Source organism: Pseudophryne corroboree, chromosome 5 (assembly GCF_028390025.1).
Source record: "Pseudophryne corroboree isolate aPseCor3 chromosome 5, aPseCor3.hap2, whole genome shotgun sequence".
In the NCBI taxonomy this organism is placed as follows: Eukaryota; Metazoa; Chordata; class Amphibia; order Anura; family Myobatrachidae; genus Pseudophryne; species Pseudophryne corroboree.
In genome coordinates, this window is record NC_086448.1 from 589,539,663 (window position 1) to 589,555,445 (window position 15,783).

The 15,783-nt window shown below is 45.1% G+C and overlaps 1 protein-coding gene across 3 annotated transcripts in view; it reads left to right on the forward strand.

Moving 5' to 3' along the window:
• RTTN (rotatin) overlaps positions 1-15,783 on the forward strand; it is a 660,131-nt gene that overhangs the window by 416,640 nt on the left and 227,708 nt on the right. For all 3 annotated transcript variants that reach the window (XM_063923387.1, XM_063923386.1, XM_063923388.1), the window contains exons 30-31: positions 10,161-10,289; positions 15,149-15,259. In XM_063923387.1, the coding sequence (XP_063779457.1) occupies positions 10,161-10,289; positions 15,149-15,259 (240 nt within the window). The remainder of the gene's footprint in view (positions 1-10,160; positions 10,290-15,148; positions 15,260-15,783) is intronic.

Genomic DNA, 15,783 nt, shown 5'->3' on the forward strand with positions numbered 1-15,783 from the left:
CTATGTATAAAATTTGTTTGTATAAACCAATCGTAGTTTTGTGTTAAAGTTCAGTAATAGTAATCCCCTGAATTGGCACTATATTTGATTCAAGTAGTCTTGATTTTCTAGGTATGTAAGGGCTAGTTTGTGCAGCCTTCTCTTAATCTACACAATGCATTTTTATTAATCCGTTCAATTATTATCTTGTATACGATTCTTCATAATAAGGAGTTGCTAACTGCAATATCTAGTTTCATGATAATAGAGTAGACTATATTTAAAATTGTGTACTTGAATGACGCGGGGGCTGCTTAGGCGGACCCGGGTACGGTGGGGGCCCGTCTCAGAAATTTCAGCGCCCAGTGGGCTCTCTCACATGGATCCCTGGGTCCTTCAGGTAGTTTCTCAGGGGTACAGGCTGGAGTTCGAGATGTTCGCCCCCCCGCCGTTTCATAAAATCTGCCTTACCGGCACCTCCCTCTGCCAGGGAGGCGGTGTTGGTGACTATTCAACACTATAATCACAACAAGTGATTGTCAAGGTGCCCCTCCTTCAGCAAGGAAGGGGTTACTATACCACAATGGTCGTGGTACCGAAACAGAACGGTTCGGTGAGACCCATCTTAAAATTAAAATGCTTGAATTTTTTATATCAGAAGATTCATGTTCAAGATGGAATCGCTCAGGGCGGTTATTACGAGCCTGGACGAAGGTGATTACAGGGTCTCCCTGGACATCAAGGATGCGTACCTGCATGTCCCCATTTACCCTCCTCACCAGGAGTACCTCAGATGTGTGGTACAGGACTGTCACTATCAGTTCCAGATGCTGCCGTTGGAGTTGCCCACGGCTCCGAAGGTCTTTACCAAGGTAATGATCGAAATGATACTCCTTCGCAAGAAGGAAGTTTTTATTATCCCGTATTTGGACGATCTCCTGATAAAGGCGAGGTCCAAAGAACAGTTGGTAATAGGGGTAGCACTCTCTCGGGAAGTGCTACAACAGCACGGCTGGATTCTCAATTTTCCAAAGTCACAGCTGGTCCCGACGACACGTCTTCTGTTCCTGGGAATGATTCTGGACACAGACCAGAAAAGAGTGTTTCTTCCAGTGGAAAAAGCCGAGGAGTTGTCATCTCTAGTCAGAGACAGGACAAGTGTCGGCACATCAATGCACACGAGTTCTGGGAAAAATGGTAGCTTCGTACGAAGCATAATTCCATTCGGAAGGTTCCACGCAAGGACGTTCCAGTGGGGCCTGTGGGACAAATGGTCCGGGTCCCATCTACTGATACAACAGCGGATAACCCTGTCAGCAAGAAACAGGGTGTCGCTGCTGTGGTGGCTGCAGAGGGCTCATCTACTAGAGGGCCGCAGATTCGGAATACAGGACGGGGTCCTGGTGACCACGGATGCCAGCCTTTGGGGCTGGGGTGCAGTCACACAGGGAAGAAATTTCCAAGGAAATTTCGCCTCACATTAATATCCGGGAGCTAAGGGCTTTTTACAATGCCCTAAGTCAAGCAAGGCCCCTGCTTCAGAACCAGCCGGTACTGATCCAATCAGACAACATCACGGCGGTCGCCCATGTAAACAAACAGGGCGGCACAAGAAGCAGGATGGCGATGGCAGAAGCCACAAGGATTCTCCGATGGGCGACCTACACCCGGGAGAATGGGGACTTCATCCAGAAGTTTTCCAAATGCGGAAAAACCGTTGGGTATGACCACGGGTGGACATGATGGCGTCCTGCCTCAACAAAAAGTTGAAAAGATATTGCGCCAGGTCAAGGGACCCTCAGGCGATCGCGGGGGACGCTCTAGTGACACCTTAGGTGTACCAGTCGGTTTATGTGTTTCCTCCTCTGCCTCTCATTCCCAAGGTACTGAGAATCATATGAAAGCGAGGAGTGGAAACTATACTCGTGGTTCCGGATTGGCCACGAAGAGCTGGATACCCGGAACTGTAAGAGATGCTTGCAGAGGACCCTTGGCCTCTGCCGCTCGGACAAGACCTGCTGCAGCAGGGATCCTGTCTGTTCCAAGACTTACCGCGGCTACGTTGGACGGCATGGCGGTTGAACACCGGATCCTAATGGGCATTCCGGAGGAAGTCATCCCTACCCTGCTCAAAGCCAGGAAGGATGTCACCGCAAAACGTTATCACTGCATTGGGCGAAAATATGTTGCGTGGTGTGAGGCCAAGAAGGCCCCGACGAAGGAATGTCAACTGGGTCGATTCCTACAATTCCTGCAAGCAGGAGTGACGTTGGGCCTCAAATTGGGGTCCATCAAGGTCCAGATTTCGGCTCTGTCGATTTTCTTCCAGAAAGAACGGGCTTCACTGCCTGTAGTTCAGACTTTTGTCAAAGGAGTTCTGCATATTCAGCCTCCTTTTGTGCCCAGTGGCACCTTGGGATCTCAATGTGGTTTTGGAATTCCTGAAATCACATTAGTTCGAACCACTTAAGACTGTGGATTTAAAATATCTCACGTGGAAAGTGGTCATGCTGTTGGCCCTGGCTTCGGCCAGGTGAGTTTCAGAATTGGCGGCTTTGTCTTGTAAAAGCCCTTATCTGATTTTCCATATGGATAGGGCAGAATTGAGGACTCGTCCTCAGTTTCTCCCGAAGGTGGTCTCAGTTTTTCACTTGAACCAACCTATTGTGGTGCCTGCGGCTACTAGGGACTTGGAGGATTCCAAGTTGCTGGACGTAGTCAGGGCCCTGAAAATTTACGTTTCCAGGACGGCTGGAGTCAGAAAGTCTGACTAGCTGGTTATCCTGTATGCACCCGACAAGCTGGGTGCTCCTGCTTCTAAGCAGTCTATTGCGCGCTGGATGTGTAGCACTATTCAGCTGGCGCATTCTGCGGTGGGATTGCCGCAGCTTAAATCTGTTAAAGCCCTTCCCACGAGGAAGGTGGGCTCATCTTGGGCGGCTGCCCGAGGGGTCTCGGCTTTACAACTTTGCCGAGCTGTTACTTGGTCAGGGGCAAACACGTTTGCAAAATTCTACAAATTTGATACCCTGGCTGAGGAGGACCTGGAGTTCTCTCATTCGGTGCTGCAGAGTCATCCGCACTCTCCCGCCCGTTTGGGAGCTTTGGTATAATCCCCATGGTCCTTACGGAGTTCCCAGCATCCACTAGGACGTCAGAGAAAATAAGAATTTACTTACCGATAATTCTATTTCTTGTAGTCCGTAGTGGATGCTGGGCGCCCATCCCAAGTGCGGATTGTCTGCAATACTTGTACATAGTTATTGTTAACTAAAACGGGTTATTGTTGTGAGCCATCTATTCAGAGGCTCCCCTATTATCATGCTGTTAACTGGGTTTCATATCACAAGTTGTACGGTGTGATTGGTGTGGCTGGTATGAGTCTTACCCGGGATTCAAAATCTTTCCTTATTGTGTACGCTCGTCCGGGCACAGTATCCTAACTGAGTCTTGGAGGAGGGTCATAGGGGGAGGAGCCAGTGCACACCAGGTAGTCCTAAAGCTTTCTTTAGTTGTGCCCAGTCTCCTGCGGAGCCGCTATTCCCATGGTCCTTACGGAGTTCCCAGCATCCACTACGGACTACGAGAAATAGAATTATCGGTAAGTAAATTCTTATTTTATTTATATATATATATATATATATATATATATATATATATATATATGATACATACATATATCACACACACATACATGATACATACATAAGACAGACCTGGGCTGGTGATGAGGCCCGGACCCCCTGCTGATGTTGCGTTGAGGAAGGCAGTGAACAGCTCCAGCTAGGCCAGTCTTGACCGGGCCTCCAGAAAGTAGCCCCCAGCAGTTTGGTCACAGTGTTCCAGGGCTGAGGCCAGTCGGGGAGAGCGCTGCGCAGCCCGGGAGAAAGACGGCTGAGTAGTTACATCTGGAAGAGCCCCAGGGAGGGAGAGCTCCACCTGCCCCATCCTGCGCCGCACACTCCGCAGGCCCGCACATGGGGAGGGAGGTCACTGGCCACACATACCCGCCCTGCCACTGGAGCCCCGCTGCTGTCCCCGTCAGCGCTCTGCCCCATCCTGCGCCGCACACTCCGCAGGCCCGCACATGGGGAGGGAGGTCCCTGGCCACACATACCCGCCCTGCCACTGGAGCCCCGCTGCTGTCCCTGTCAGCGCTCTGCCCCATCCTGCGCCGCACACTCCGCAGGCCCGCACATGGGGAGGTAGGTCACTGGCAACACATACCCGCCCTGCCGCCGGAGCCCCGCTGCTGTCCCCTTCAGCGCTCTGCCCCATCCTGCGCCGCACACTCCGCAGGCCCGCACATGGGGAGGGAGGTCACTGCCCACACATACCCGCCCTGCCGCCGGAGTCCCGCTGTTGTCCCCGTCAGCGCTCTCCAGCTGATGCTCCCGGAACAGAGACCAGAAAGAACTGTCAGCTCCAACCCCACCGCCTGCAGCAGCTTCTGCCGCCTCTCCTTCCGCCCATGCCCAGCTGCCTGAGCAGCAAGCCTAGAAGCCGAGTAATGGCACTAAACCCAGCGACGGGGACACACTTCTACTGCCGGCGTTATGTGGTAATCTCCTCCAGCCAGATGAGATCAGGGGTGGCTTGCTGCAGGATGAGTGGTAGTCATGTGACCGCCGGTCGGCTGATCGACAGTCACATGACCTCCTCCGTGAGCCCGACGGCTCACTATCCCGATGGTCGGCATGCCGACCAACAGGGACTATTTCCACTCGTGGGTGTCCACGACACCCATAGAGTGGGAACGGTCGCCACCGAGCCCGCTGCGTGGCGAGCGCAGCGAGCCCGCAAGGGGCTTGCTGCACTCGCCCCTCCCCGCCGGGATCCCGGCGTCGGTATGCTGCCGGGATCCCGGCGTCGGTAAGGTGACCGGCGGTCAGGAGACCGCCGGTCACCCGTACTACATCCTGCAGGATAGTGGTGGGTCACTCTGGTAGGGTGGTTGGCGGTGCCGTCCTCTACATGGGTGTGCCGTGGCACCCTCACCCCGTGCTAGTTACACCACTGGTCTGCTATATGCCACATCGGCCATGTTTGTACACCCAAGTGAAGCTGAGTCAGTACACCCTCAGCGCGATGTGTGCTGAGTGAGGGGGGGGCGCTCACTTCACACCGTGGTGAAGTGAGCGACCTAGAAACATAGAATTTGATGGCAGATAAGAACCACTTTGCCCATCTAGTCTTCCCCTTTTTTTATCCTTTAGGCAATCTCAACCCTTTTTGAACCTTTATTCTTAAAGATTGTACATGCACCGGCTACAGTGATGCACGGGGCCACGCATCACTATGGGCATACACACGGAGAGATCCGTGCTTAATTTCTAAGCAATCTAATCAGATTGCTTAGAAATTAAGCACGGATCTCTCTGTGTGTACCCCCCTTTAGCTATAGCTGCTGTAATCTCTGCAATAAGCAGAACTAACTACCGATTACTGTCTGGACATAGGACATATTCTTGTTATCTGTTGCTAACTTTTATAAGGCCCCGATGCGCCATAGCTATACTTTACTATACATCTGTAAATAGATGGCAAAAAAATAGTCGTTGTCTGTCCACTAGTAAAGCCGTGGTTTGCTGGTCCACAGCTGGAGCTGTATTTTAGTCCCTTATATACGGAGGACAACGGGGTAAGAATATTTGTTGCCAACAGTGAGTACCAGATTCCTACAGTATGTATAGTGCGTGTGTGTGTATGTATGTATATATATATATATATATATATAGTATTAGTATGTGTGTGTACATACTGAGATTTTTATATAAACGCAGACATGTGTACATACATGTATAGATGTATAATTATTTCACATAAACATTGATATGGATATACATTTATATAGCCTTTTATAATTTCTCAGGCCGTGTGATTTACATATTGCTAAAAGTAAGAATTGCATTAGAGATACACAACAGCAAGTCACTGGCTCCCCTACATTATACGTACTGTAATACTCATTTACGCTAAGTAATTTTAACAATGCAAGTGAAGAACTTTAGGTGATCTAGTGTGACACCTTCCCCCCCACCTCCCCTCCCACACACTCACTATAGAGGGAGCTGGGAGCCGGGAACCCGCTGTTCGCATTCACCAGCTCAAGGTGAATCCATTTGTAATCCTTAACTAGGCGCTGCATCTATGCTTTCTGCCCTTCAGAATCTTGGGGCATGGCACGGGCGTACACTTTGCACCTCCTGTCACTCACACACACTGACAGTCACACACACACACACACACTGACAAATGCACCACCCCCCTTACCTACTCCTTCCTGCATATGTTGGCACTTGGCAGGCTGCTGTTACATCTGCAGCAGTCAGACATAGGGCAGCAGCAGGCCAGGCAGGGCTGCACATATTTTGCCGGGCCCAGTCAATATTGGATGCGTGGCCTAATTGCGGATCCCCGTGGCCACGCTCCCTTTTCAAAAAATCCCCTCCGGCTCCAATTCAAGAAGAAGATCAATCAAGCCGGACTGGGAGAGAGGGGTTGGAGAGGAAACCAGCTGGATCTTTTACCAGGAGGGAGTACAGGGACTGACTACAGCTCTTCCCCGCCCCTGATGTAACTGAGCAGTGCACGCATGAGGGAGCCGGGGGGAGGGTGATGCCGGGAGGCAGGAGAGCGAGAGCTGGAGGGTGTGATACTGGGAGGGGGTGTGACGAAGACGGGAGGGGGTAGATGGAGACAGCTGCCGGCTCTTCTCCCAGCAGTAGCTAGCATTTCCTCCTCTTGCCGGTGTAAGTTCCGGGGCTCCTTCTCCTTGGGCAGCTTTTCCTGGAACCTGTCCATGGAGGAGGTGGCAAGTAGCGTAGTGCATCCTCTAACCAAGCTAGCGGGAGTAGGAGAAATAGTACAAAGCAGTTTTGATTTTCAAGCTCCCAGCTGCCATTGCTCTGAATAAATTAGTGACGTCACAGCATCCTCTGGCACCGCTCGAACCGGACAATTAAACTTTCATATGAGCGGTGCCAGGGCTAATTACCGTGAAAATGTGCCCCCACTAACCCCAAAACACCCCACACCCCACTGTATAAACCTAATATTTGCAATTCCCCACCAGTTTACCATCAAAAACTGGATGCAGGGGGGAAAAAAGTCGGCCATGTTTGTACACCCGTTTGAAGCTGCTCTGAGTACACCCCCTGCTGACAGCACTGCACAGGCGCAACAAATTGAAATTCCCTATCTCTATAATGGCGTATATTTTACTAAATTTAAAAAAAACTGTAACTTTCTTAAAAGCCTTAACCCCAAAAGGCACTACACTGGGACAAGCTATATCTAATAAAACAAACCCCAAGTCTTAATTCGTCGTCTATCCTGAGTTATGCCTTCCCAACAAACTTTCCATTGACTATATGGGAAAACCATCCTCAAAAGCCAAACAGGAAGTCGCAGAAAAAAACTGACAGTTGAAACTTTAGGTTACTCCCAATTCCTCATTGTTTATTATTTGGCATGCAGCACCGGGTGACGATTCTACGCGTCCATGCCAAATTTCAGCTCAGTACGTCCAATCACTTTTGAGGTGTAGCCCCTCAAACACCATGCCCCCACCTCAGAAGTTCCCTATGGGAGAATTCTGTTTGTTCGATTCAGCCTTAATATAAGGGCACGACCGTGCCCTTATAATATATATATATATATATATATATATATATATATATATTGGTAAACAAATTGGAGAGCGCAAATGAGTAATAAAAAGTATATAGTTTTACTTATAAACACTGTTTACATACATTTCAGTTTAAAACAAACGGCATGTGTGGAATACTGCAACTCAGCCACTGCATCCGTACTGCAGACCTCTCTCAGGGCCCGCTCTGGTTACGGTCACTGACGTCACAACGTCCACGTCCAAGCCACGCCTTACGCGTTTCGTCCAATCAGGGATGTTGTGACGTCAGTGACCGTAACCAGAGCGGGCCCTGAGAGAAGTCTGCAGTACGGATGCAGTGGCTGAGTTGCAGTATTCCACACATGCCGTTTGTTTTAAACTGAAATGTATGTAAACAGTTTTTATAAGTAAAACTATATACATTTTATTACTCATTTGCGCTTTCCAATTTGTTTACCAGTTTCTACTTTTCTCCGGTGGCACGGAGGGGATTGAAGCGCAATTGGACATTAATCTGGATTTCCAAGGATTATAGCGCAAAGGACTGATTTCTGTTCGTGTATATATATATATATATATATATATATATATATATATATAGGTTGAGTATCCCATATCCAAATATTCCGAAATACGGAATATTCCGAAATACGGACTTTTTTGAGTGAGAGTGAAATAGTGAAACCTTTGTTTTTTGATGGCTCAATGTACACAAACTTTGTTTAATACACAAAGTTATTAAAAATATTGTATTAAATGACCTTCAGGCTGTGTGTATAAGGTGTATATGAAACATAAATGAATTGTGTTAATGTACACACACTTTGTTTAATGCACAAAGTTATAAAAAATATTGGCTAAAATTACCTTCAGGCTGTGTGTATAAGGTGTATATGTAACATAAATGCATTCTGTGCTTAGATTTAGGTCCCATCACCATGATATCTCATTATGGTATGCAATTATTCCAAAACACGGAAAAATCCGATATCCAAAATACCTCTGGTCCCAAGCATATTGGATAAGGGATACTCAACCTGTATATATGTATTTTTTTTAAATTTTTTTATTTTTTAATTCTTAATCACATCTTAGAATTTTTTTTTATTTTTATTTTTTGGGGGGGGGGAGCAGTTTATAATATTATCTTTTAGACTTTTAAGAGCTAACCTTTCTTCCTGGTTAATATTGTCTTTATAAGTTGAGCAATACGGATGGTGTAATGGATAGCATTATTGCCTCACAACACTGAGGTCCGGGGTTTGATTCCAACCATGGCCCTAACTGATTCTCCAGATACTTGCTTGGGTTTCCACCCACAATCCAAAAATATACTGGTAGTTTAATTGCTCTCGACAAAATTTACTGCTAGTGTGTACCTGTACATGGACAGACTAGATGGGCTAAATGGTTCTTAAAATATATGCCATCAAATTCAGTGTTTCAACATTTACATTTTTGTTTACTCTATATCACATAAATCTTTTTCATAACCGCATAGAAGGCATTTAAATGATTTACATTGGATTATATGGATTGAAAATTTGAATTTCTTTTCAGGCCTGATTTAGAACTGGATTCATAGTTGCTCAAAATTGCATTATCTTTTCTAGCAAGATGTATTTTGAGGGTGACCTTTCTTTTATATTTATTACATTCTAGATATAATTGAAATTTATTCGATTTTTTTTAAAGGTGCAGGGGACACATCTTTTTTTTTTTTTTTATTAAGAATTTTTCCGTATTAGTCAATATTCTATCTGACCAGTCAAAAATATTGGTAGTAGATATTTCAGTATCCTCTACTTTAAATTCCTTCTTTTTAGATTTTTTGAAGACATCACCTCTTTTATCTCGCAGTCTCTGTACCTTCTATTAGATGTGACTTCCTATTTATATTTTCTTTTTGCTCCTTCACCCCCTATCCGAATCCTTTTGTTTGTTGGGGAAAGGGGGAGGGGGGCTGAAATCACTATCCCTACTGGTGTCACTGGGAGAGGATTGAATTTCTTTTTTTCAAAGAAAGAGGTACGACATTCTGTACTTCTATTAACAGCAGACTTTTTCTTATTAAATGTGATATTTGTCCATACTGTATGTCAGTATAATTAGGTTTTTGTTTTTTTTTGTAAGACATTTATTCACGGTGTTCCTGGAGAACCTGCTCCAATCTCTAACTAATAGCCTATGTATAAAATTTGTTTGTATAAACCAATCGTAGTTTTGTGTTAAAGTTCAGTAATAGTAATCCCCTGTCTTGGCACTATATTTGATTCAAGTAGTCTTGATTTTCTAGGTATGTAAGGGCTAGTTTGTGCAGCCTTCTCTTAATCTATACAATGCATTTTTATTAATCCGTTCAATTATTATCTTGTATACGATTCTTCATAATAAGGAGTTGCTAACTGCAATATCTAGTTTCATGATAATAGAGTAGACTATATTTAAAATTGTGTACTTGAATGAGGTATTGTGCAGTTTTATTTTATTTTATGAACACTACTAAAAGGCAAGCTACCATGAAATTGTTTTCCTCTCTTATCAGATCATCTCATCGTTTTATGTGGAATGGGGAGGAAATGCTCTTTCCTATATGGGGAAAGGTGTCACGAAGAGCACAGTATTGTGTTTGCTTCACTTGTCCCATGAGATGACAGCTCAAGCCAGGAACACGGTGAGAGAAGGAAATAATGCTCTTTGTGAGCTGCAATGTGTGGCAAGAGGCATCTGTGTTGTGCCGGAGACGCACAAAATGTACTTTTATTATCTTTTAATGACATAAGGTCTGTGCTTTATTTCAGCAATTTCTACTCTAGAAAGCTTTTACATGTTTTGTTTACTAAAATAATATACATTCATTTAAAAATTCATGACTTTTATGCTAACTGCACAATTAAATAATAATAAGTGTAAAAAATATGATTTTTCTCCAGTACGGACGAAGGATATTTGTTGTCATCCATTGTTCAGTGGCTTGGTTTACGAAAATATCTTCATCCTTGCCTACCTATCTGATAATGTGCAGATGGTTGTTTGAATCTGTATCTCCTTTGAGGCACTGAAGCAAAATACCAATTAATTCTTCCTTATGGCACACTTTGCTTTTTTTGAAAATGTTCTACAGCTTTCTTTTGTTTTTGAGTTCTATGAGTTTCTTTTTTATGGTAAATTTTGTGTAGCTGCTTGCAGAAAAGCATTTTTATATAATAAATCCTATCTGTGATTTTTTTTAAGCTGTCAGATGACTGGTGTAAATAGCCTGATGTCAGTGCCATAGAGCCTAGTGCAACATGAGTATTATGCTATGTAATGTTGCGTAAATTGGGCCTAATTCAGGGTTGATCGCAAAAGCAAAATCTTTCTCTAATGAGCAAAACCATGTGTACTGCAGGTGGGGCAGATATAACATGTGCAGAGTGAGTTTGATTTGGGTGGGTTATTTTGTTTCTGTGCAGGGTAAACTAAATAATGGCTGCTTTATTTTTACGCTACAATTTAGATTTCAATTTGAACACACCACACCCAAATGTAACTCTATCTGCACATTTGCCCCACCTGCACTGCACATGGGGGTAATTCAGACCTGAACGTAACAAATTTGTTAGCAGTTGGGCAAAACCATGTGCACAGCAGGGTGGGCAGATATAACATGTGCAGAGAGAGTTAGATATGGGTGGGGTGCGTTCAAACTGAAATCTAAATTGCAGTGTAAAAATAAAGCAGGCAGTATTTACTCTGCACAGAAACAAAATAACCCACCCAAATCTAACTCTCTCTGCAAATGTTATATCTGCCACACCTGCAGTGCACATGGGGGCTAATTCAGACCTGAACGTTGCTGTGCGTTTTCGCTCAGCAGCGTTCAGGTCTGAATGCCCATCTTAGCCCTGCGATCGCCTCTGCCTGATTGAGAGGTAGATGTGATCTCTGGGACGGGACGGTGACTGGCCTGGTCCGTTTGCGGGGGGGCGGGCCGCAACGCCTGTGCGACCCGGGCAGCGACAAATAGATGTGCTAAATTTAGCACATAGATGTGCTAAATTTAGCACATCTGCGATCAGGTCTGAATTACCCCCATGGTTTTGCACATTAGAGAAAGATTTTGCTTTTGCAATCAGCCCTGAATTAGGCCTATTTTGTGAAATCATTCTATGCATGACCGGAAAAGTGTGTGCATGTTTTTGGCACTGATGCCAACCTCTCTGCAGAGGTTGGACTGTGAAATGAACAAGTGTTCTAATGTAGGCCGGATACAGTACAGACTGGGACATAGATGTGGTAACACCAGAGGAAGCTATATTATTTCCAGGAAGTCAAGGGCAGATGAAAATAGCTGTTGATGATGATAATGACTATGCCTGCCCACTAATGAACCATTTTGATTAGCTGTTTGTGAGTGCACCACTGATAAAGTAGGTATCTCCTCTGTTGTTATGTTCTATGTTATGTGTTTGTTTGCTGAAGCAAGTTTTCTTTCTTGCATGTAAGATGGGGAATTGTTTCTGATATTATACAGAAGTACAGTGAAATATTATTGATGGTTTTCAGTGAATGCATATTTTGCTAATAGAAATGGTTATAAACATAGGTATACTGTATGTGCATGTGACGTGTGCCTATAGTAAATAGGGTGCCTGTGGTACTGGTGCTGACCTTCATGTATAGTTTTGATGGTTGCAGTTTTGTACATACGTGCTTATGAGGTGGTAGAAATATATATTAAAAAAAAAAAGTGCATGTTCACTCATATGCAGAGCTCAAGATGCGTTCTAGTTGGAAGCAGTTTTACTCCAGGTACATAAAACATACACCTAACATATACCACTTACGGAGATGGTTTAAGCCAGTGTTTCTCAACCTCGGTCCTCAAGTATCCCCAACAGTTCATGTTTCCAGGTCACCTAGCTGGTGCACAGGTGTATTCATTACTCACTAACACATTTTAAAAGACCCACAGGTGGAGCAAATTATTTAACTTGCAATCCTGTGAGGAGACCTTGAAAACATGAACTCTTGGGGGTACTTGAGGACCACAGTTGAGAACCACTGGTTTAAGCTATTTATGTTATGTGCACCAAACAAATTCTCAATTAAGCATCAATTACACTTCAAATACCTCTCTAATACAGCAGAATCAACTCCATGTCTTATGTATGCAAAAAATAAATCAATATCAGATGGTAATAGCAGTCTGGATTAGGGCACAGTAAGCTATAGTAGATCTCCTACTACCTTATGGCTTTCCCCTGTTAGGGCATTCACTCAATCCCCTTCCTTATTTCGCCAAAAATAGTCTCTGGTCAGGAATGAGATATCAACAGGATCTTACCGCCTATATTTAGAGACAGCCAGAAAGCCAGGGGTCTTAGGGCCTAAATCAGACCTGGTTGCAAGCAGGCATTTTTTGCACTGCTGCGACCAGGTAGTCGCCGCCTACAGGGGGAGGGGGTAATCACGGTGAGGGGTTGCGAATGCATGTGCAGAGAGCTGCACAAACAAAAGTTTGTGCAGTCTCTGCACGGCTCAGGACCTACTGAGCCGCTGCAACGATCCTGCATGGAGCCTGACGTCAGGAACCCTCCCTTAAAATGGCTGGACACGCCTGCGTTTCTTCGGACACTCCCTGGAAACGGTAAGTTGACACCCACAAACGGCTTCTTCCTGTCAATCTTCTTGCAATCGCCAGTGCAATCGCTTTCTTCGGTAAGTCTGTCGCTCCCCAGCGATCCCCGTCGCCAGGGGGGGTTACTCGCCTGTCCATTGCGGAGCACACGCATGCGCAGTTCTGACCTGATCGCAACACTGCAAAAAAACATGGCGTGCAATCAGGTCTGAATGACCCACTTAGTGTGACTGCAATTATCAGTAATTGTTCACACTGAAAACCAAAATGCCGTGGTCCTTAATCTCGAGCAGGGAGGTGAGGTCTCTGCTTCCAAGTTAGCAGCTTCCTCAGAAGAAGATATACAATAAACTCACTAATAAACTTTATAATCCGTTTGTAATGGGGTGTGAGACGGTCAGAGCTCAGAGATTCCGATGAACTCATACGTTTTTTTAAAGCAGCAAACATTTACAAGGCAAAACTGCAGTACGTTGGTTTTGCCTTGTAAATGTTTGCTGCTTTAAAAAAAAACATACAAATTTGTCCAGAATCCCGGAGCTCCGGCCATCTCAAAGTGCGTTACATCTGACCCTATATGCTTACATTGACCTGGTCACTTCACCTGGACCTTAATGAATCAATTACTATTACCAGCATGAGAAAAAGTGAAGGCCTACTAACAACTTCATGCTTTTTCATCTATTACTCGTTCTACCTGCTGTAATGTTATATGCAGAGGAGCATGCCTATGGAACTGTGCTAAATTAGGGTAACTGATAACTCTGCATGGCTGCTAATTAACATCTAACTTCTGGCTGTTGGAGCTCTATCATATTATTATTGCATAATACATGTGTTTATGGTTGAATTTTTCTTGTGTTAATGTGGTGACTATAATACCATTCCATGTCCTTTACCCTGTTATAGAAATTTTATAGTATTGTTTGGATACAGTTTTAAATTTACACCGACTGTGTGGATATAAATGTTTTATTTTTATGCATAAAATTAAAACTTTTTAGCTTATGAGAGCACTTCTGATACAGTTTCTTATTTATTATATAGATGGTTATAGGCCCTCATTCCGAGTTGTTCGCTCGCAAGCTGCTTTTATCAGCTTTACACATGCTAAGCCGCCGCCTACTGGGAGTGAATCTTAGCATCTTAAAATTGCGAACGAAAGATTCTCAAAATTGCGATTACACACCTCTTAGCAGTTTCTGAGTAGCTTCAAACTTACTCGGCATCTGCGATCAGTTCAGTGCTTGTCGTTCCTGGTTTGACGTCACAAACACACCCAGAGTTCGCCCAGACACTCGTCCGTTTCTCCAGCCACTCCCGCGTTTTTCCCAGAAACTGTAGCGTTTTTTCGCACACACCCATAAAACGGCCAGTTTCCGCCCAGAAACACCCACTTCCTGTCAATCACATTACGATCACCAGAACGAAGAAAAAACCGTGAGTAAAATACCTAACTGCATAGCAAATTTACTTGGCGCAGTCGCACTGCGGACATTGCGCATGCGCACTAAGCGGAAAATCGCTGCGATGCGAAAAAAATTACCGAGCGAACAACTCGGAATGACCCCCATAGTTCACAGACATAGGAAGCATTTTTTTTAGCCACAAATTTCCGGAACGCAGGATATGTGGCCAGGGTAATCTTGCTTGGTTTAACTTGGACCCAATATAAGTGCAAACAATAACAAGCAAGACTTTTGTACTACAATTGCCATCAATCTGCACATCATGTGAGATTCCAATGGAATCGAATCAGCCCCATAGCATAATTCCTTGCCCTTTCCTCCCAGCTGATGAAATCTCGTGATATTGTCTGTAACTCAGTGTTATGGTTGTACAGAATATTTTCTTGGACTTCTCCGACTTATAAAAGATATACTGTAAATTGCTTTATATCTTTCCTACAGGACTGGGTGCATCTTTGGTCTTTGCCCTATGATCAGGGCAGTGAAGAGCAAGTCATGCCACGACTGGGATTGGAGTGGTTGATACCTTTGTGGGTGGATAGAGACCCAGAGGTTAGTGCAACGTGGACTTTTTATATAAGTAATTTGTGACTTTTTGGCAGTATTCAATTCTTTCCACCCCCTTCCATACTCGTTATGTTTCTGCTGACTGGCATGGTATCATCATTTCTCTGACGTCCTAGTGGATGCTGGGAACTCCGTAAGGACCATGGGGAATAGCGGCTCCGCAGGAGACTGGGCACAAAAGTAAAGCTTTAGGACTACCTGGTGTGCACTGGCTCCTCCCCCTATGACCCTCCTCTAAGCCTCAGTTAGATTTTTGTGCCCGGCCGAGAAGGGTGCACACTAGGGGCTCTCCTGAGCTTCTTAGTGAAAGTTTAGTTTTAGGTTTTTTATTTTCAGTGAGACCTGCTGGCAATAGGCTCACTGCATCGAGGGACTAAGGGGAGAAGAAGCGAACCTGCCTGCTTGCAGCCAGCTTGGGCTTCTTAGGCTACTGGACACCATTAGCTCCAGAGGGACCGAACACAGGCCCAGCCTCGGAGCTCGGTCCCAGAGCCGCGCTGCCGGCCCCC